General features: G+C 43.7%; 1 protein-coding gene across 50 annotated transcripts in view; it reads right to left on the bottom strand.

The window, feature by feature from the left end:
• The window catches only part of RAP1GAP2 (RAP1 GTPase activating protein 2), a 211,596-nt gene that overhangs the window by 41,919 nt on the left and 148,919 nt on the right, over positions 1–20,758 (bottom strand). For 29 of the 50 annotated variants that reach the window (XR_011523587.1, XR_011523596.1, XR_011523590.1 and 26 more), the window contains 5 exons: positions 16,390–16,425; positions 11,598–11,642; positions 10,797–10,829; positions 10,170–10,382; positions 8,845–8,948 (listed from right to left, as the gene is read on the bottom strand). Coding sequence is in view for 34 of the 50 variants with exons in the window: in XM_070562956.1 (XP_070419057.1) it covers positions 8,845–8,948; positions 10,170–10,382; positions 10,797–10,829; positions 11,598–11,642; positions 16,390–16,425 (431 nt within the window). In the remaining 16 variants the exon portion in view is untranslated. The remainder of the gene's footprint in view (positions 1–8,844; positions 8,949–10,169; positions 10,383–10,796; positions 10,830–11,597; positions 11,643–16,389; positions 16,426–20,758) is intronic. The other 21 variants (XR_011523588.1, XR_011523593.1, XR_011523599.1 and 18 more) reach the window with 3 other exon arrangements.

The following is a 20,758-nucleotide window of genomic DNA, read 5'->3' as shown; positions in this document are numbered from 1 at the left end:
CACATTACGAAAGCACTGAATTTTACAGAATGCCTTTCTGCATCTGCTGAGATAATCACATGGTTTTTAATCTATTAACCTGGTGGATTACATTTCTGTTGAGCCATCTTTTCAAGCCATGGGTAAAACTTCACTTGCTTATGATGTATTATTTTTTCATATCCTGCTGAATTTGTTAATATTTTATTTAGAGTTTCACATCTATGTTCAATAGCAAAACTGGCCTTTTTTTTTTTTTTTAATTTACTTGTACATCCCTTGTCAGGTTTTGTTGTCAGATATTCTTCCAATCTCATAAAATTGCTGGGGAGCAATTTGTTGTATAACATAGGGATTTTCTGTTCCTTAAAGGTTTCCTAAAGCTCGTCAGTGAAATCTCTGGGCCTGCTGGGTTCTTTGTGGGAGGATACCTTTGGCTAACAATTCAGTTCTTTAATGGTGAAAGTGAAGTTATCTACTCCTTATCGTCAATTTTGGTAGTTTATTTTTTTCTATAAAATTATACATCAAATGCATTGATATCAAGTTCTTTGGGGTGTTCTCTTGGGGCTTCAGCTCTCTTTGTAGTTGTGTCCCTGCCTTCATGGCTGTAATACTATCCATTTGTATGTTTTCTCTATTTTCCTGAATCAGTCGTAGCTGAGGGTTATCTATTCTATTAATTTTTTCAAAGAGATAGCCTTTGGTTTTGTTAATCATCTCTACTCTTTTTTATTTTTTTTATTTTTTTGAGGAAGGTTAGCCGTGAGTTAACATCCGCTGCCAATCCTCCTCTTTTTTGCTGAGGAAGATTGGCCCTGAGCTAACATCTGTGCCCATCTTCCAGACTATTTTATATGTGGGACACCTACCACAGCATGGCTTGATGAGCGGTGCATAGATCTGCACCTGGGATTCCAACCGGCAAACGCCTGGACGCCAAAGGAGAGTGCGCCAACTTAACTGCTACACCACCGGGCCAGCCCCTCTATTCTTTATTTTTCCTTTCTATTGCACTAACTTGCTCTTGTCTTTTTTATTTCCTTCCTTCTATTTTCTTTGGGTTTTTTCTACTGTTCTTTTTCTAACTTCCTGACCTGTATGCTTGCTCATTTAATCTTTCATTTTTTTTATGAAGACATTTAAAACTTTCTATCTTTCTCTAAGTACCACTTTACCTGCATCCCACACATCTTGATAGGCAGTCTTTTCATTGTCATTTAGTTCTAAATATTTTTCAGTTCTTTTGTGACTTCCCCTCTAGTGCACGAGTTATTTCAAAGGGTTCTCTCTTTTTTTTTTAACTTTCCAAATGTATGAGCTTCTTCCTTCAGTATTTTAATTGTTGATTTCTATCTTAATTTTCTTATATTCAGGGAACATAATCTGTATGATATTAATTACTTGAAATTTGTTGGCTTAATATATGGACTTTCTTTTTCATGTTCCATGTGGGCTTGAAAAGAATGTATTTTTTTTTCTTTTGTTGAGTTCAGGAACGTATGTTATGTGATCAAACTTGTTAACTGCATTGCTCAAATCTTCTATTTCCTCACAATTTTTTGTCGGCTTGGTCCATCAGTATCTGAGAGATGTTTCTGAAATCTCCCACCATAACTGAGGATTTGTCTACTTCTCCCTATATTCTTGTCACTTTTTTGCCTTTTTAAACTCAAGACTGTGTTACTAAGGGCAAGTTCACGACTATTAGATCTTCTGAGTGGACTGTTCTCTTTATCGTCACGTATCCTGAGGTCTCTGAGGGGGTCCCGTAAAAAATATCTTTCTCTGACCAGGTTACGAACAAATTCAGAAGCAAAACAGAAAAATTAAGAGTAAGGCAGTTGGGAGTTAAAATAACTCCTTTGTTACTGATAAAGGCCAAGGGGAAGCACACAGCTTAGAGTGAAGAGGAAATGGGTCTTCTAACTAAACCTCAGAATCAGCCACCCAGTCCCAAGCAGTGGGCAGGGGCAAGGCTCCTCTCGTGGGGTCTGCTCAGGTGGAGCGTTCACTTCTATTCATTCATTGTATCATCATTTATTACCCCTTTTATAGATGCTATTCATTCTTCATCTTTAAAATTTGAAATATATTTAAGTCATTTTGAAAGCGTACCACTATTCGCATTTCATCAACAGTAAATCCACCTTCATTGTTGATGTTTTTGGCTGTCTTTCTTAATGTCAGTTTTCCCTGGGTGTTTTGGAACATTCCACTCATTTTTCCCTACCCTCAGTGCAAGCACTCAGGTTCAGCTCCCATCAGGCTGTTGGTTCGCACAGCTCCGGGGGAACCCTTCGCATCGTGCAACCTGGTGGCCTGGATAATCACTTGTGACGATCACTGACTCACGGCAGCAGCCTGCTGACTCACCTTCCTACTTCTGGCCTTGCCTTCCCGCCACGCCATTCTCCTTACTCTAGCCAGTGATCATTCTACAAGCAAATCTGATCATGACATTTTCCTTTCAGGAGCTCTCCTACTGCTCAGAGGATAAAATACAAGTTCCTAGAAATAATCCATACAGGATTTAGCCTCTTCTGATCTCTCCGCGTGATCTCTCAACCTTACACACACTCACCCATATGCACATTCAGACACATTTCCACCTTCAAGCTCTTTTGAACTTCTCTTTCTCCCATACCATCGATCTTGGATCACCCTCACAAGAGTGTAATAATCCATGTCCATAAAAAGAAGATGAGTGAGAATGAGAACAGGAATAAGAATATCTGACACATTCTGACCGCTTTCTAGAGCCAGGTAATAAGATAAGAGCTTATTCTTCACGTCGTCTCCACCCCAAGAGAAAGTCCGGCACACGTTAGGCCTTGCTTGAACAAACACTAAATGAATAAATGAATTTCCTAATATTAACCATTTTTGCATTCCTAAAGGAACTCTTTCTTGGCTATAGTGAATTATTCTTTTAATAGATTGCTTGCATTTGAGCTGCTGGAACTGGCATTTTGTTTAGAATCTTTACTAAGATTGGCTCCTATTTTTTCTTTCTTTTTTTTTTTTTTTTTTTGCATTTCATTGGTCTGATTTTTTCATGAGAATCTTTTAAGCATTGTTAAATTAATTGGGAAGTTTTCCATATTTTTCTTTTCTCTTAAATGGTTTAAATAGCATGAAATCTGTTCCTTACAAGTTTAAAATAACTATCTGCAAATGATCCAGATCTAGAAACTTTGGAGAGAGAATTCTTTGAGAACTTTTTCAATTTATTCTAGTTATTGATCTGGTAAGGTTTTTTTTTACCTCCTGTTAAATTTGGTAATGTACACTTTCCTAGAAAGGCAACTGTTTCTTTTTTTTTCTTACAATGATTAAGATTTTGTATAGTCTGTTGAGATGTTGAGATGCTTTGAAATAAAGCTCGTTTTATCTTTTTTATGGAGGTAACTGGTTCATAACATTATATAAATATCAAGTATACATCACTGTATTTCAAATTCTGCATAGACTGCATCGTGTTCACCACCCAAAGACTAATTACGCTCCATCACAATACACACGGGCCCAGTCACCACTTTCACCCTCCTCTCTCCTCAAAAGGCGTCTGTTTCAAATAAAATTTCCAATATAATAGCATGGGTTGAACATAACATCTATTAACATCTATTAGCAGTTGTCTAATCTTCTTCACATCTGTGGTTATATGCCTTTTTCACTGCCTAATTTTGTGTATTTTTTGCTTTTTATCTACATTTCACTAGCTAGTTACCTGTTTTGTTACTGTTTTGTTCCCCAAAAGAAGTAGCCTAGATTTATTATCAAGTCTTGTGTTCTTTTTCTCATTTATTTGTTTCAGCTTTAATCTTTGTTAATTCCTTCCTCTTGCTTTCTTTAATGATAATATTGATAATAATAGCAGTTACTAGTGTTGAGTAGCTACAATGTATTGGGCTCGGGTACATAACAAGCATTCAAAAATTTTAAGGTAGACACTGCCATCACCATTTTACAGATGGAGAAACTGAGGCACAGAGAAGTTACTAACAACAATGACAACAACTTGCAAATATTCTTTCTTATTTAATAAGAAATTATTTAATGCAATTAATTTTCTTCTAAGTACAGCTCCGATCACAATCCATAAGTTTTTATACATAATATTATAAATGTCATTATTTTATAAATATTCTTTAACTCCAGCTTTGATTTCCTCTTTAGCCCAATAGTTATTTAAGAAAGCGTTAACATTGTTTATTTCTAAGCGGTTAAGTGGGTTTTTTAAACATGATTTTGTTATTAATTTCTAGTTTTATTGTCAAATTGTAAGCAAATACATCCAGCAAAGTGTCTGCTATTTGACATTTATTTAGATTTACTTTGTGGCTCAAAAGACTGGTTCCTAAATCTACCTGCTATCAAGAATTATCCGCAACATTTTTAAAAGTAGAAATTTTGCTTAACAATCCAATTTTTTTAAAAAAATGGAGTAAAGCTTATGAACAAAGAGTTAACAAAATAAATTCATGTGGTCCTTATAGAGAGAGATGCCCAACATAGTTCAATAAAATTACTGTAAATTTAAACCACACTAAAATACCATTCTCACCTATCAGATTGGCAAAAATCCAAGTGTTCAACAAAACATTCTGTTGGAGAGGCTTTGGGAAAATAGGCACTCTGATACATTACTGGTGAAAGTTCAGATTTATACAGCTCCTACAGAAGGCAATGTGGCAATATCTATTAAAATACAAATGGCATTTATGTTTTGACCCAGCTATCTCACTTCTGAGAAATTCCTTTAATACATACAACTTGACATTTGTACAAGGTTATTCATTGCATTATTTGTGACACCAAAAGACTGACAATGGCCATTAATAGGGGAGCTATTAAATAAGTTATTTCACATCTATATAAAGGAATACCATGCAGTAGTAAAAAGAATTAATAAGAAGCTCTTTACGTACTAAAATGGAAAGAAATCTAGATATACCATTAAGAGAGAAGCAAGTTACCGAACAATATGTTCTATAGAATGCTATAGAAATAAGGAGAAAATAAGAATATACATTATTTATGTCTTTATATATCTTACATTTTTATATTCAAATATATATGTATGTGTATGTTTAAATTTTTATTGTTTTTTAAAAGGTTTTTATAAACATAAGACTTTATAAATAGAAGTCTGGGTTTTGTTTTTTGCTTTACTTTGCTTTAAAGCTCCAAGATGATTCTGTTGTAACAGGATCCACATAAACCACTGACCTACCTTACAATCAATTTGTGTAAATTTTCCATAGGCACTTGAAAAGAAGCAGAAATCTCTGTTAGAGGTTCAAAGTTTGATCGCTAAATCTAGATACAGATAAAGATAAATATATATAACTGACATGAATAGTACTAATGAGATTATCCACATCCTCTCATTTCCTACCCTAGTTGATCTGTCAAGTGATAAGAAGTGTGTTAACATCTACCACTACAATTGCATTCTGTGAATTTCTCCATACCTTAATCATTATATATAGACATACTATGTTATAATATATACTATTAACAATAAAAAGTTTCAGAAGATATCTTCACTGTAGATCCTATCTTCCATGAATAGAAAATAGCCTTCTTTGTCACACTGATTTTTTTGTCTTGAATTCTATTTTTTCATATTAATATTGCCACTCTGCTTCCTTTTGTATCTGATTGTTATAACTGTTTCTCAACACTTTTCTTTTTAAATATACTGAGTTACTTTCTCTAATAAAAGATACATAGATAGATAGGTGGGTTTATTTATTTATTTATTTATTTTTTGGAAGGATGACCTAAACTGAGAATCTTGGCTATGTAACAGTGGAATTTAACTCATTTATATTCATTATACATCATCCATGTATTCAGACTTACTTCTATTATCACATTTACTTATTTATTATTCTTTTATTTCCTATCTTTTTCTATATGTGTATGTTTTGTCTTCCTTTATTATTTGGAACATTTTCATTCTACCAGTGAATACTAAATTTTCATCAGACTATGTCCAGCTTTTAGTTTCCTTTCCTTGATTTTGTCTGATACTGGGTGAGTCATTTTGAGCTACAGATTTAAGTATTCTTAAGTTAAGATAATTGATTACTTAAGATTTAAGTAATCAATTATCCACGTTTAATTCCTGCTCACTATCCTCCATATTCATTATAATTTTGCTTATCATTTAAAGTTATTGTGTTTTCCTTTGATTATGTGGGAGCTTCTTAAGCTTCTCAATATTACTAACTGGGTTTGCTACAAAGTAGATTCTGCTCTTTACTCCTTCTAATACCATTTAACATTCTTTTTGGCCATTTTTAGTTTTCTTATATAATTTCCTTAATTTAACAAGCAAATTTTTCAGCTCATTCTGTTCTCTCATTTTATCTTTTGTTTTTTCTTTCACAGAGTTTATTTTTTCTATAGTTTGCTGAAAATGCAGAGTTAATTAATATCTAAATTTTACTTGGCTTTCTATAGTCAGTCCTTTTCAAAACTCAGCTATTTCCCTACCTTCTAAATGCTGAGTTATGCTTTCTTCGATGCAGAATCTTTTCTTTCACTGACCTGTGAGGGTTTTTTTTTTTCATTCTCTGTCTTCTTCTTTATATCCAAACTTGAAAAAGAAGAAATCTACTCAGGCTTGTTATTTGTTTCGAAATTGTGGGTAGATTCTTCCTGGCTACTCTCATGACACACACAAAGGCTGTTAGAATACTCTTCTCAGACTTTAGGCTGGAGAGCTGATTGTATCAATTAAATAATCCAGAAGCCTACGGGGAATGAGGAAGAAGCTGGGACAGGGGTCACTGCCAGCAAGGGAACTTCATCTCCGCATAATTTCTTCTTTGTGTCTGGTAAAGCTGCTAAGCCGTGGGGGCCAATTTTTTTATGTCTGGTTTTCAATTTGGCCTGGCCATCACTCCAAGTACATAATGTGATTGTCCAACTTCCTAACTGGTGTAGGGCTTCTCTCCGCCATCCCATTCATTGGCTTTCTATTTGGGAGAGCCACATTTGAGTTCCCCAGGGCATTGATTTCAAATGCTGTTGACCCAAAACAACAAAAACGATTCCATGTGGAAAGACCCCTGACTGTTCCAGGGCTCATTCTCATTTCTAAAGAGTATGGGATTCCCGAGCAAGCCATGGTGGCCTAGTGGTTAAAGTTCAATGCGCTCCACTTCGGTGGCCTGGGTTCAGTTCCCAGGTGCAGAACCAGACCACTCCTCTGTCAGTAGCCATGCTGTGGTGGTGGCTCACATACAAGAACTAGAATGACCTACAACTAGAATATACAACCATGTACTGGTGATTTTGAGAGAAAAAAAAAGAGAGGAAGATTGGCAATAGACACTAGCTCAGGGTGAATCTTTCCCAGAAAAAAAAAAAAAAAGAGTACAGGATTCCCCCAGAATCTCCAATTTGATATATTCCCACACTACATTGCTTTCTAAGGAAGGTGAACTGGGGTTCACCTTTCATTATCACCTACATTATAGTCCTAACTGCTTCGTAGATTACAAAAATATATATATCATCCAAGTGTGTGTTGTGTTCTGGCATCTTTCCCTAGTTTTCAGTCCTGCTGCAGTATCTCAGATAGGCTAGAGCATCAGAAAAAGGGGGTTAGAGGCTTGTGTTCATTTGCCATCTAACTCAGAATTCCTACCCAATCTGGGTCTGGTTTTTATTAAGAAAGGAAGTAATTTTCTTTACAGAGGTTTACCTAACTTGAAATCCTATTTGGACATGGGGATCCAGGTATTACTCCCTCAGAAAATTGGCTCCAGCAATTTAATTGACTCTTCTTTGCCTTGCTGATATGATTTCTAGCCAGGTGAACCTCAACAAAGACAACTGCTTCCTCTCTTAATAAAAAGCAAACCAAGATTGGACAGGTGCTGATGACTTCCTCGTCCCACCCTCCCCTCCCCTCTCACACAGCAGGGCTCCGTGTCCGTTTCCTCTCATATTTATCTCAAAATTTGGGCAGAAAAAAATGTAATTGCTCTTTTCTAAATACCTTCAAATTAGATTTAACAAATATGGACTGGGAGTTTGACAAGTTCACAGCACTGTGCTGAGCACCAGCACCGGCCTTCACACCCGGCCTTCCTGCTTCTCCACCAGCCCACCAGGGACAGAGATAAATAAGACACAGACTCTCTATGATCCCACAGCATCCTGTGCATTTCGCTAAAACAACACCTGTGACACATATGAAACTGCTCTGTTCTTTTCTCCCACTAGACCATAAGCGTTTAGAGAACAGGGACCACGACGCAGTCATCATTGCATCCCAGCACCATCGCACTTCCCAGTACAAAGGAGGCTTTGCTGAACATGTTAGTCAAACAAAACAGAAACCAGTTCCAGTTCCTGCCCTTGAGGAGGTCATAATCCAGAGAGAGGTGCCCTGGCTTAGCTGTAAATCGGTGTTCCCACTGTGACATTCATTCCATCTCGGAATCCAGCACACACACTGATGCTTGGGGATCTACTTTCCCTGACTGGATGCACACCACAGACAGTGTTCTGGCAAACCCTCTCCCGGGGCGATTTGGAGTTGGGTCTCAACAGGATGAGCCACCCTTACTTTTTCTTCCCATCCTCCTCAGAGCCACGGTCCCCAGAAGAAAGAGAGGCAGGTAGGGGTACGGTCTAGGTGACCTTGAGACCAGGACACCACTGTGACTTCCGCAGTCAGCCAGCTGGCATAAACACTGGTCTCCCTGTCTGGCAACTAGACATAGCCCCAGGATTTCAGCCGTCTGTTCCCCCCAGCACACCAGACCAGACTGGTCAGACTGGTGTTTCTGGGTCCCTGCCACTAGAGGTGTGGCCTCAACTGCACAGCAGCCCCACCTGAGAATGATCCGAAGGTACTCAATGCCCTCAGCCTCTTCGCACTTGATGGACAGAAGCAGGTTCCCCAAACTGCTGCCAGTGCAGTAAAAGTTTAGATGATCCTAGAAACAGAAATCAGGTGTTAGCGGGGAGGAAGGGACCTTTCAGACATGGCCCCCAAAATCACCTCCTTCACCAGGAGTGAGAAGCGCCACAGCAACAAGAGAAGGATGTTACTGCAGAGGCTGCAATTGAGGAGGAGGGGGAGGGGAAGGGGGAGGAAGAAGGGAAGGAGTGAGAGAAGGAGGAGAAAAGGGAGAAGGGGAGCAGGGAAGGAGAAGGGGAGGGAGTGGGGAAAAAGGAGGGGGGGGGGCGGAATCACAGTAATAAACTCCAGTTGCCGAGTCCTCAGGATGTGCTTTACAGGCGAGATAACATCATCTGCATTTCACAGAGGGGAGAACCGATGTTCAGGGAGGTTAAGCAACTGTCCAGGGTCACACAACTAGTAAGTGATAGATCCAGGGTTCAAACCCCTGGCTGTCTTGACGGAAGCTCAAATTCTTCACCGCAAGATACGGAGCCCAATTTCTTGCTTCCCAGGGGCCACCCCTGCCAATTCAGACTATTTGTGGGAATAAAGCTAGGAGGAACACTGGTACCTCTACCCAAGGGGAGCTGGACGTCTTCTGGACGGTGGGTCTCTCCCTGGTTCAGGGAGCCCACCCTAGACCTGCCATATCAGGGCAGAGCCATAGGATCTCCATTTTAACAAGTTCCCTGGGGGGCTCTGATGCAGCTCCAGACTGCAAAGCTGCCCTAGGCTGGAAACTTCCGGAATGTGCCCTGGGGACTTCTGGAACCTGGCAAGTCTGAAGGGCAGAATATATTTAAAGAAATGTAACTTTGTCACTTTTAAGCAATCAGAGGCTCACAGCACATCATCCAGTACAAGCACCCCGGGGACCCACTTGAACGAGGACGTGAGAGATTTGTACAATTTAGACGGAAATGAGGACTTGCAAGGTGTGAGAATGTATTTTTTTCTTCCACCCTCCTTCACCCCCAAACTACTCCTTCCATCATCTCCTAAAGCATTTGCTGGGGTGGTCCCCACAGGGAGCCCTCACACTGAGCCTTCCTGACTTCTGCACACCCTCCACTCCCAGCCCAGGAGCAGAGCCAGTCGGACCTCTCCAAGGAGAAGGACGAAGGCAGGCAGCAAGGAAGGGGCAGGACCAGGGAGGAAAAGAAAGAGAGAAAGGGGCGCTGGAGAGGGACACGGGGTTCCCTGGTGCACTCCCCCTCCCACAGCTACTGACGCCCAGGACCCTGGGCCTCACCTTCCCTAGGAAGTGCCTGCGGTAGGCCCTGGCTTCGCCCCTGCACTCGAGCTTGTAGCCGAAAGTGTTGGGGCTGAGGCTGTCCTCTTCCTCCTCCTCGCAGATGCTGCTGCCCAGGGAGGTCGGCGTGCCCAAGTTCTCCGGGTCCTCGATCCAATAGCCCCCAAACTGGGGCAGGACGATGAGGGGGTACGGGCCTCCCTTCTCCACTATCTGGAGACAGAGGAAGGGTCTTGCCCTGCAGCCTGCCCTGACTCTACAGGGGGAGGGGAGGGGTGCCTAGGGGTGTCCCCACCCACCCCTGAAATGCTCCAAGGAGGGGACCCCTATATTTGAGGCCAAAAGTAGTAACAAGAACCCTTCCTCTAAGCCCCACATCTACAGCTTCACCAACCCTTTAGCCCCAGAGGTGCAGGGCCTGGATGGGCACCCCCAAACTTAACACGGAGAAGCTAAGGTCACAAGGGAAAGATGGGAAGAACCCTCAGACTCTCAAGTCCCAGGTCCACAGTTCTCTCCCACATGGGGCTGGGCAGAGACCATCACCACCATCACCATCAGTGGCCCCAGCCCCACCCCAGAGATAGGACCCAGAGTGGGCTGCAGTGTGGCCCGCAGGGCTCCTACCTCGTCAATGCTGGGGTACGGGATATAGTCATCCTGCAAGACAAACAGACATGTCACCGTCAGTCCCAGCAGTGCCCACAGAGTTCGATCACTGTTTCCATTCCCCTCTCCCAGGTCTGGGGAGAGGGTGCATTGGGGGGCCTGGCAGGCTGCACCAGGCCTTTGGGAGCACCAGCGAGAAGAACACCAGACAGAAGAACAGCCTAGAGGCAGCTCTGCAATCTGGCTTCTCTTGAGTTCTTCCCCAAATTCACAGAACCTGAGTGCAAACCCTGCTGGCCGAAGATGCAGTACACAGAGGCGCTGGATTTCACACCACGAGTGACACTAGCTCTTGCCCTAGGATGCTGTAACAAGACGACGACCCTGGTCCCACCCAGTCCCCTCCAGGCAAGAGGGCTGACCTCCAAGTGATGAGCTGCCCCCCTGGGCCTTAGAAATGGAACCTGAAGTTGAGAATGACGCCTCCTGGAGCCCAGAGCCTGACACCCCAAAACGCTGTATGTGGTTCGTTCGCAGGAGGGGGTGCAGAGGAATCAGGCTGAGCCACAAGCCTTAGGTTTCGCCTGAGGCCTCCACCCCAGCCTGCCCTGAAGCTGCCCTCAAGGCATCAAGCCAGGGCTCCCCTTGCTCCCACCGTGCACCAGTCAACACAGCACAGCTACTTAAGTGGCTCTTGGTGAAAATCAGAGTCAGATGGTGTAAGATAGCAGGCCCCAGCATGTGGCTGCTCCCCTGCCTTCCTCTCACCCAGCCCCCTCGCTGGGCCCACCTGGCTGCCACCTTACCCACCCAGCCCACCTTGTTCTTCTGGGGTCCTGGCTTCTGCTCTTCAAGCTTGATCCCCTGCAGAAACAAGGAAAAGAGGATCCATGGAAAAAGCAAAGGTCACAAAAAGCAGCCAAACAGAGGAGTCTGTTGGGAGCACTGCCTTGCCGGGGTTAGTATTAAAAACAGCAACAGCTGTAAAGGCTGGACCCTTACATGTCACATACGTGTCATGCTCAGTCCTCACAGCAGCCTCAGGGGAGGCAGCAGGGCAGGGGGTTAAGAGCACGGACTCAAGCCAGATCACCAGGGTTCAAATTCCACCACTGCGAATTATGACCTTATGACCTCAAGCAAGTCACAAAAACCTCTCAGGGGCTCAGTGTTCCCTTCTGTAAAATGGGAATGATAGTGGTGCTACCACTGTGGTGAAGGTTAAATGTCAATAGTGTGTTAGGCCCTTGGAGCAGTGATGGGTATATAGTAAAAGCTAAGGGTTATTATTATCACGAGATAGGCAGTATTATCATCCTGGTGCTTCAATACCCCCACTGGACTCTCAGAGCCAGTAGGCGAGGAGCAAGGATGTGGGTGTCAGAGTCAGCACTCTGGACCTCCGGACCTAATGCCACATGAGCTCTACCCCCTCCCCGGTGGGCGGGCTGACAGGTAACAGGCAGGGGGCCTGGTCCTCCGTCTACCGCAGTCTTACTATTGGCGACCCTGGACAAAGTCGAGCCTCCTGCCGCCTCCATGGCTTCATCCACGAAATGACGATCCTAACACACGCCCTCCCACCTCACAGAGGCATCAGCGCAAGGATCAGTCTCCAAGGCTGGGCCTGGGTGAAAGGGATGCACCTGCAGGTATCTGGAATGTTCACTCCTGGAGAGAGTGCCGTGTCCAGTGGTCCCATGGCCAAGTTCTGACTTCACCGGGTTTTGTGGGAGAGGAGCGCATGGTGTGCCCAGGATTGTTTGAATAAATCCAAGGAGGGCATGAGATGGTGGGACAAACTAGGAGAAACAGGTCCCCTCTGGAGAGAGGAGAGTCCTGAAGCAGCGCTGCCTCAACATCACATCCCGCATCAGGATGTTAACCTTCCCGAGAGCGCTCCCTCGCTTGTCTCCTTTGAAGCCCACAGCACCTTTTCACCAACAAGGAAACTGAGGCCCAGGGAAGAAGTTGCTTGCCTAACGTCACTCAGCTAGTGAGTGGCAGGGCCTGGATTTGAAGCCAGGTCGTCTGTCCACCAATCGCATGATCATATCCCGCAACCCAGGGAACCCAGAGCTCCTGCTAACTGGGCGGATTTAGCCTTTGGCTTCTCCAGACTCCTCTGGGCTAAGTCACCAGGCAGCATTGTTCAGGAGGGTGTGGGAGGGCCCCTCCCACCAGACAGGTGCTACCATCCCAGCACAGGGAGAAAACCACCTGGGTGGCCCTGCAGACCCTGCCCAGGGAGGCAAACTGGGTGGATGGGGAAGGGGTGATGTCAGGAGTTTGTTTAGTTTGTCCTGCATTAGTCATCCTGCCTGGGAACAGCTCCTGGAGCAGGAGAGCAAACCTCCTACCATTCCCACCCCCACGACAGAGCCACCGCCCAGCACTGGGCCCTCTCCTCTCCCCTCCCCTCCCTGTGTCATCCTTTACAATAGGTATTATCATTATTCTCCCCCTTCCCCCGCCATGAAGAAACTGAGCCTCAGAGAGGTCGAGTGACTTGACCAAGAGTTCAGGGTTAGAACTTGGACCAAGGACAGAAGGGATCCAGAGCTTGAGCACTTGGCTCCTGTTGCTTCACAGCATTGTGCCCTTCTTCAAATCCTCAGACTCTCGGGCTGGGGTCAGGAGTCCCAGATCTTAGTTTCGCCTCTTCCCAACTCAGAGCGCCCTGGGCACTTGGCTGCTCTGAGCCTCAGTCTCCAGCACTGCAGGATGAGCGGAGATGGTGCCCACACTCAAGGACAGATCTGGCCACCCCATGAGGCCCATGAGTCCCCGCCAGTTCCCCACATGTGAGTTTCACACATACATAAGAGTTGGAAACTGTGGGCCCCTCGGAGGTGGGGCCCAATGGGCACATGGTAGGGACCCAAACACTGAGAAAGTCAGTTTTAGGCCCCTGCAGTCTCAGCTAAGGTGGAATCGGCGGACCACCCATGGGTGTCAGCTGCCATGGAGATACAGAGGGAGCACAAAAACAAGACCCCTGCCCTCGAGAGGCTCCCAATCTAGTTGTGAAGACAAGCCCAGCAGCCTCAAAACAACAGAACATTATGAGGCCAGTTAAGTGGGGTGGGGTTATGTGCTCAAACAGAGAGAAGGCAGTGAGGACAGGGTGAACCACAAATTCCCTGCCATCTTGCCAGCGCACCGGGATTCCACAGGCTTGAGACGAAAATCCTAGCTTTACTCCAATCAACTGGGCACTGAATTACACACGGTCACCCACCGCTCGCTGTCAAGGCAGATGCCATCCTGTTTCCACAACTTGATTGTAAATTCCCTAACTGCATATAAAATTAGCTTGTAGTCCACACACTGCCGGGCATGGAGAGGGATCTTAATAACTTGCTCGTGATAATGACACAACCACTAACAATATTATGCCCTCAAACAGTTCCTCCGGGGCCAGCCGGGTGGTGTAGCAGTTAGGTTCACACACTCCGCTTCGGCGGCCCCGGGTTCACCAGTTCGGATCCCGGGTGCGGACATGGCACCGCTTGGCACGCCATGCTGTGGCTGGCATCCCACATATAAAGTAGAGGAAGATGGGCACGGATGTTAGCTCAGGGCCAGTCTTCCTCAAAAAGAAAAAAAAGTCCCTCCCCTTCCCCACCCTTCGGGAGACCTGGCTTTCCCATGAGGACCACACTGGCTCGCAGCAGCCTTCTCAGCGGCTCCACCTGCATCTCAAGACTGTGGTGGGCACTCTATCTGCCTCTCCTGGAGCTTCCAGACTGTTACTACAGAATCTTCCCTCCTGCAGCCCGTAGCATCTACCTAAAAGGGTAAAAAGCATCATAATATAATGGGTAAGCCTTCTGGCTCTGAAACTACTTATTAGCCATGAGTCCTTGAGAGCTTTATTAAATCCCTCTGTGCCTCGCTTCTCTCCCCTGTGAAGTGGGGATAATAATAATATACCTGCTCCTGCGTGCTTTGTCAGGAAGAAATGAGATAACGCCTGTCAATCTCCGAGCCCAGACAAGTGACTGAAATATGAGGACCACGATCAGCATCTTCTTCCCACTCTTTCCATCAGTATCAGTTAAGCCTTCTGGACCACTCCCCATATTCCCCAGGGCAGCAGTTCTTAACCAACGAGCCTGAGCCCTTGGTAAGGAGTAATTATGAAGGACCCCCAATCCACACTGAATACTGATTTTTACGCCGTGTCTACCAAGTATTTACATATATTATCCCATTTCATCCCAACCCCCAAGTAAGGGGGTATCTGTATTCTTATTTATTTATAAAAGCTGTCATACTGTGATTTATAATAATAAATATATATTTGGTTTTTGCCCAATTCCAGGCACAGAGCTCCTAAAAGCCTTGGAATTTCCTAAGTAATAAGAGCAATGGGAGCATCTTCCGTTATAGTATTTGGCCTTTTGTCCTGGGTTCCTTTAACAGCTCCAGAGCTATAAGTGAAAGGAGTATGTTATTCCTAAGTTTATGTTAATGAGTTTATGTTAATGAGCTGACTTTGGAAAGCCCCTAAGGATGAGGGCTGGTTGCCAAGGGAACAAACCCTGATTAGAGGGTTGGAACTCCAAGGAGGGGAGAGGGGCTGGAGTTGAATCAATCACCAATGGACAATGATTTAATCAATCATGCCTATGTAAACAAGCCTCTGTAAAACCCCAAAAGGACGGGGTTTGGAGCACTTCCTGGTTGGTAAACACATCGTGTGCCCAAAGAGGGCATGGAAGCTCTGTGCCCCTGCCCACACACCCTGCCCTAGGCATCTCTTCCATCTGGCTGTTCCTGAGTTACATCCTTTTACAATACACTGATAATCTGGTAAGTAAACTGTTTTCCTTAGTCTTCGAGCCACTCTACTAAATTAATCAACTTGAGGCAGGGGTCGTGGGAAACTCCAATTTATAGCCGGTCGGTCAGAAGCACAGGTGACAACCTGGACTTGTGGTTGGTGTCTGAAGTGGGGGAGGAGGGTAGACTTGTGGGACTGAACCCTTCACCTGTGGGACCAACACGATCTCCAGGTAGACAGTGTCCAAATTGAGTTAAATTGTAGGACACCCAGCTGGTGTCGCAGAACTGTTTGGTGTGGGAAAAACTACCCCGCATTTGGTGTCAGAGCGAGATGAGAAGAGCACAGTAGGCACAGAAAACAGGAGCGAGAGGCTTAGAAAACGGAAGGAACTTGAGTTAGTAAGTGTTAGATGCAGGATTTGAACTCAGGTCTGTCTCCCACCTGCCGCTTTGCCTCCCAGATACAAGATGCCTCCCCTGAGAAGGAGCTTTCTTTTTCAGGAACCCATTCCAGGAAAAACGGACCCTTTCAAACACTCCCCACATCCGGGGTTTTACAGCATCCCCATTGGCTCTGCTGGGGGGTTCTGTTTCTATCTCCTCCCTGTCCTTGAGGCAGGAGCCTCCCCCAGAGTCCTTGGTGCTGCACAACATGGAAATGGCCTCAGGTTGTCCAGGCCATCAGCCTGTGAGTTCTCTCTTATCTGCCCCTCCCTCCAAGACCCCCGAGTTCTGCCCGGGGGTTCTGGCTGGTGTTGTGTCCCCAAGGTCACTGCGGCACCCCCCACCGGGGCTCAGCTTCCCCACTTTGGGGGCTCACCTGCATTTTCTCCAGCATCTCGAAGAACTCCGCCGACTGAAAGACACAAAGAGGGTGGGGAGAGAAGGGCAGGGCATCATCCAGGGGTCTGCTGAGAAAGCCTCCTCACCAACAGCCTGCAAGCTCAGCCCAGGGCTTCCCCAGAGACAAAACTCATTTGGATCAAGAGAGAAGATAATTTGATTTTGCCTTTGCAAGGCTGGAGGACCAGAACACCCCATACAACAAAAGAAAAAATAAAACGCACCCGGACTGGCATATGGCCCCGAGGAGAGCGGCCACTGGGTCTCTGTCAAGAGAGAGGGGCCAGGGAGCCCCCAGGAAAAGCCAAGTTCCCCAAATGCCTCTCGGCCATGGATTGGACTCCTGCTCCAGCAGGGGTCATGTTTGGGACGTTTTCAACCCAGCAGTGGGGCCAAGATGGCCAACACGAGTAGTATTCCAACTTTTGTGGCCACACAGCCCTTCTGTCTCACTTAAATCTCCAATATATAAAACCAGTCAGAGCAGAGCCACTGGCCAGAGCAGCCACGGGGGCCTGAGCCCTTGATGTGCTACCCCTGCCTGCCCCTGTCCCCTGCTCCAAGGCTCCTCTTTGGGACCCTAGAGCTTGTGAAGCAAAGCCTGAAAACCACTGAGCCACAGCCTCCAGGGGCCGGGATGGGTTACTTTAAAAATCTTGAACTACGTAAGTCCAAACCCTTAAGCTACTCTGGTGCCACCTTTGTAAACTCCAGGTAAAGACAAAAAGGAGAAAGGGGAAGTGGGGTGGCGGGGTGAGGGACTGAAAGCTCTACCCTAACAAAACACATGCAGAGGTCTCTCAGAAGTCTCCCCACTCCCCATTTCATGACGACAGATACATTTGTCAAAAGATCATTGCCTATATCTGGGCAGTGGAAACCCATGAGTTAATGAATGCCCAGAAGAGACAGTCCCCAGATGAACAGGAGAGAAAAGAGAGCAGTGATAAGAAGGAACATGTATGTCCTTGTCATTTCTTGATGCAGAGATAGAGCACCCACTCTCCCTTCCTCCGCAGGCACCAAAGGGGCCAGAACTGCCCTCAGAATTCCCAGAAGAGAACCTGCATGCGAAGGACCCCTGTGGAGTCACCGAAGGACACCTAGCTCTGCTGCAGACTCCAAATGACCTCTACCAGTCCCAAAGCTGGCCTGCCAGAGGCAAAGGGTCTGCCACCCACCAGCAGCTCAGGTTCCAGGGTCTGGAAACCCCACATGTGAACATACAGGGTTGAGGACAAGCTTGGGGCACATGCCTCAAGCACCCTTAATCAGAAGCGGCCACCAAGCCCCCAGCTCCAAAACCTGTCCTTCCCACCTGCTCTGTGCACTCTTACCAACTCCAGTCTCCAGCAGACCAAGATTACTAGACATAAAGAACTTACCCAAATCAATAAGGCTGCAAGGATGAGCAGGAAGAGGACAAGGGGACAGAAACAATCAACATTTTAATACTCAGACCTCTCACCCAGCGATCCCTCTTCTAGGAATCTATACTAAAACACCCTCACATATGTACACAAAGATAGATACAATAAACGTTCATTGCAGCATTGTCTATAACAGTAAAAAAAAAAAAAAAAAATGGAAACAAATGTCAATCTATAGGAAACTGATTAGAGCAAGCTACATTCATAGAATAAAACACAAATATTATGAATATCTATGTGTCAATAATTTAGATAACAGACAAAATAGACAAGGTCTAGAAATATACAATCAAAACTGACTGAGGAAGAAGTTGAAAACCTAAAAAGACCTATGCCAAATAGAGATTGAATTAGTAATCAAAAACTACCCACAAAGAAAAGCCCAGGCCCAGACAGCTTCATTTGTGAATGCTACCAAACATTTAAAGAACTAATACTCATTCCTCACAAACTCTTCCAAAAATAGCAGAGGGAACACTTCCCAACTTATTGTATGAGACTAGTATTTCCCTGATACCAAAACCAAAGACATCACAAGAAAAGAAAACTACACACCAGTATAGCTTATGAATATAGATGCAAAAATTCTCAATGAAATACTAGCAAACTGAATCCAGCAATATATAAAAAGAATTATACATCAAGACCAGGTGGGATTTACCCCAAGAATGCAAGATAGGTTTAATATCCAAAAATCAATGAATGTAAAACACCACATGAATAGAATAAAAACCAAAAACATTATCATCTCAATAGACATAGAAAAAGCATTGAAAAAAGCCAACACTCTTTTTTCACTAAAAAAAAAAAAATTCAACAAACTAGGAATAGAAGGGAAGTTCCTCAACACGACAAGGGGCATCTACAAAATACCCACAGCTAATATCACATTTAATAATGAAAGAATGGATACTTTGCCCATAAGATAAGGAAGAAGATAAGGCTATCCTCTCTCACCACTTCTATTTAACATTGTCCTGGAAGTTCTAGCCAGAGCAATTAGGCAAGAAAACTACATAAATGGCATTCAAATTGGAAAGGAAGAAGTGAAACTATCTCTATTCACAGAAAACATGATCTTATATATAGAAAATGCTAGGGAATTCACTAAAAAAGTATTAGAACTAACATAATAAATGAGTTCAGCAGGGTTGCATGATACAAGATCAATATACAGAAATCAATTGTATTCCTATACACTATCAATGAGCAATCCAAAAATAAAATTAAGAAAACAATTCCAATTACAACAACACCAAAAAGAATAAAATACTTAGGCACAAATCTAACAAAAGAAGTGCAAAACTCATACTCTGAAAAGCACAAAACATTTATGAAAGAAATTTTTAAAGTTCTAAATAAATGGAAATAAATCCCATGATCACACCTGGAAGAGTCAATATGATTAAGACTGCAATATTCTCCAAACTGTTCTACAAATTCAATGCAATCCCTATCAAAATCCAAGCTGAATTCTTTGTAGAAATTCAAAAGTTGATCCTAAAATTGATACGGAAACTCAGGGGCCCAGAATAGCTAAAACATTCTTGACAAAGAAGAACAAAGTTGGGTCACAATTCCCCATTTCAAAACTTACTACAAAGCAAAAGTAATCAAGATAATGTGGTACTGACACAAGGAGAGACATGTAGATCAATGGAATAGACATTAGAGTCCAGGTATAAATCCAAAGATCTATGATAATTGACTTTCAACAAGGATGCCAAGACTACTCATTGGGGTCTTTTCAATAAATTGTGCTGGGAAAACCAGATAGCTGCATGTAAAAAAATGAGGTTGGACTCTTATCTCACACCACACACAAAAATTAACTGAAAATGGATCAACAACCTAAATGTAAGACCTAAAACTATAAAACCCTTAGAAGAAAACATAGGAGTAAATCTTTGTGACCTTGGTTTTGGCAATGGATTCTTAGATATGGCACCAAAAGCACAAGCAAGAAAAGTAAAAAAATTAATAAATTGGACTTCACCAAAATTTAAAACTTTTGTGCTTCAATGGATACTATCAAGAAAGTGAGGGGCCAGCCCCGTGGCCAAGTGGTTAAGTTCATGTGCTCCACTTAGGTGGCCCAGGGTTTCACGAGTTAGGATCCTGGGTGCGGACATGGCACTGCTCATCAGGCCACGCTGAGGCAGCGTCCCACATTCCACAACTAGAAGGACCCATAACTAAAATATACAACTATGTACTGGGAGGATTTGAGGAGAAAAAGCAGGGGAGAAAAAAAGAATATTGGCAACAGTTGTTAGCTCAGGTGCCAATCTTTAAAAAGAAAGAAAGAAAGTAAAAAGACAACTCACAGAATGGGAGAAAATATCTGCAAATCATATATCTAATAAGAAACTTGCATCTAGAATAAAGAACTTTTACAACTCAATAATAAAAAGATAAATAACTCAATTTAAAAAGGATTTGAATAGATATTTCTATTCAAAGATGATATACTATTAGACAATAAGCACATGGAAAGATGCTCAACATCATTAATCATTGAGAAATGTAAATCAAAATCACAATAAAAGAGCACTTCACACCAATAAAAAGACAAATAATAACAAGTGTTGGCAAGGATATGGAGAAATTGGATCCCTCAGACACTGCTGGTGGGAATGTAAAATGGTGCAGCCACTGTGGAAACAGTTTGGCCTTCCTCAGAAAGTTAAACATAGAGTTACTATTTGACCCAGCAATTCCACTCCTAGGTGTATACCCCAAGAGAAAGGAAAACATATGTCCACACAAAAACTGGTACATCAATATTCATACCAGCAATATTCATAATATCCAAAAATTGTAAACAACCCAAATATCCATCAACTGATGAACAGATAAACAAATTATGGCATATCCGTGTAAAGGAATAGTACTTGGCAATACAAAAGAATGAAG

Source organism: Equus przewalskii, chromosome 10 (genome assembly GCF_037783145.1).
Source record: "Equus przewalskii isolate Varuska chromosome 10, EquPr2, whole genome shotgun sequence".
Lineage (NCBI taxonomy): Eukaryota > Metazoa > Chordata > Mammalia > Perissodactyla > Equidae > Equus > Equus przewalskii.
Note: the sequence above shows the minus strand (reverse complement) of the source record. Positions and strands in the feature narration are given on the sequence as shown.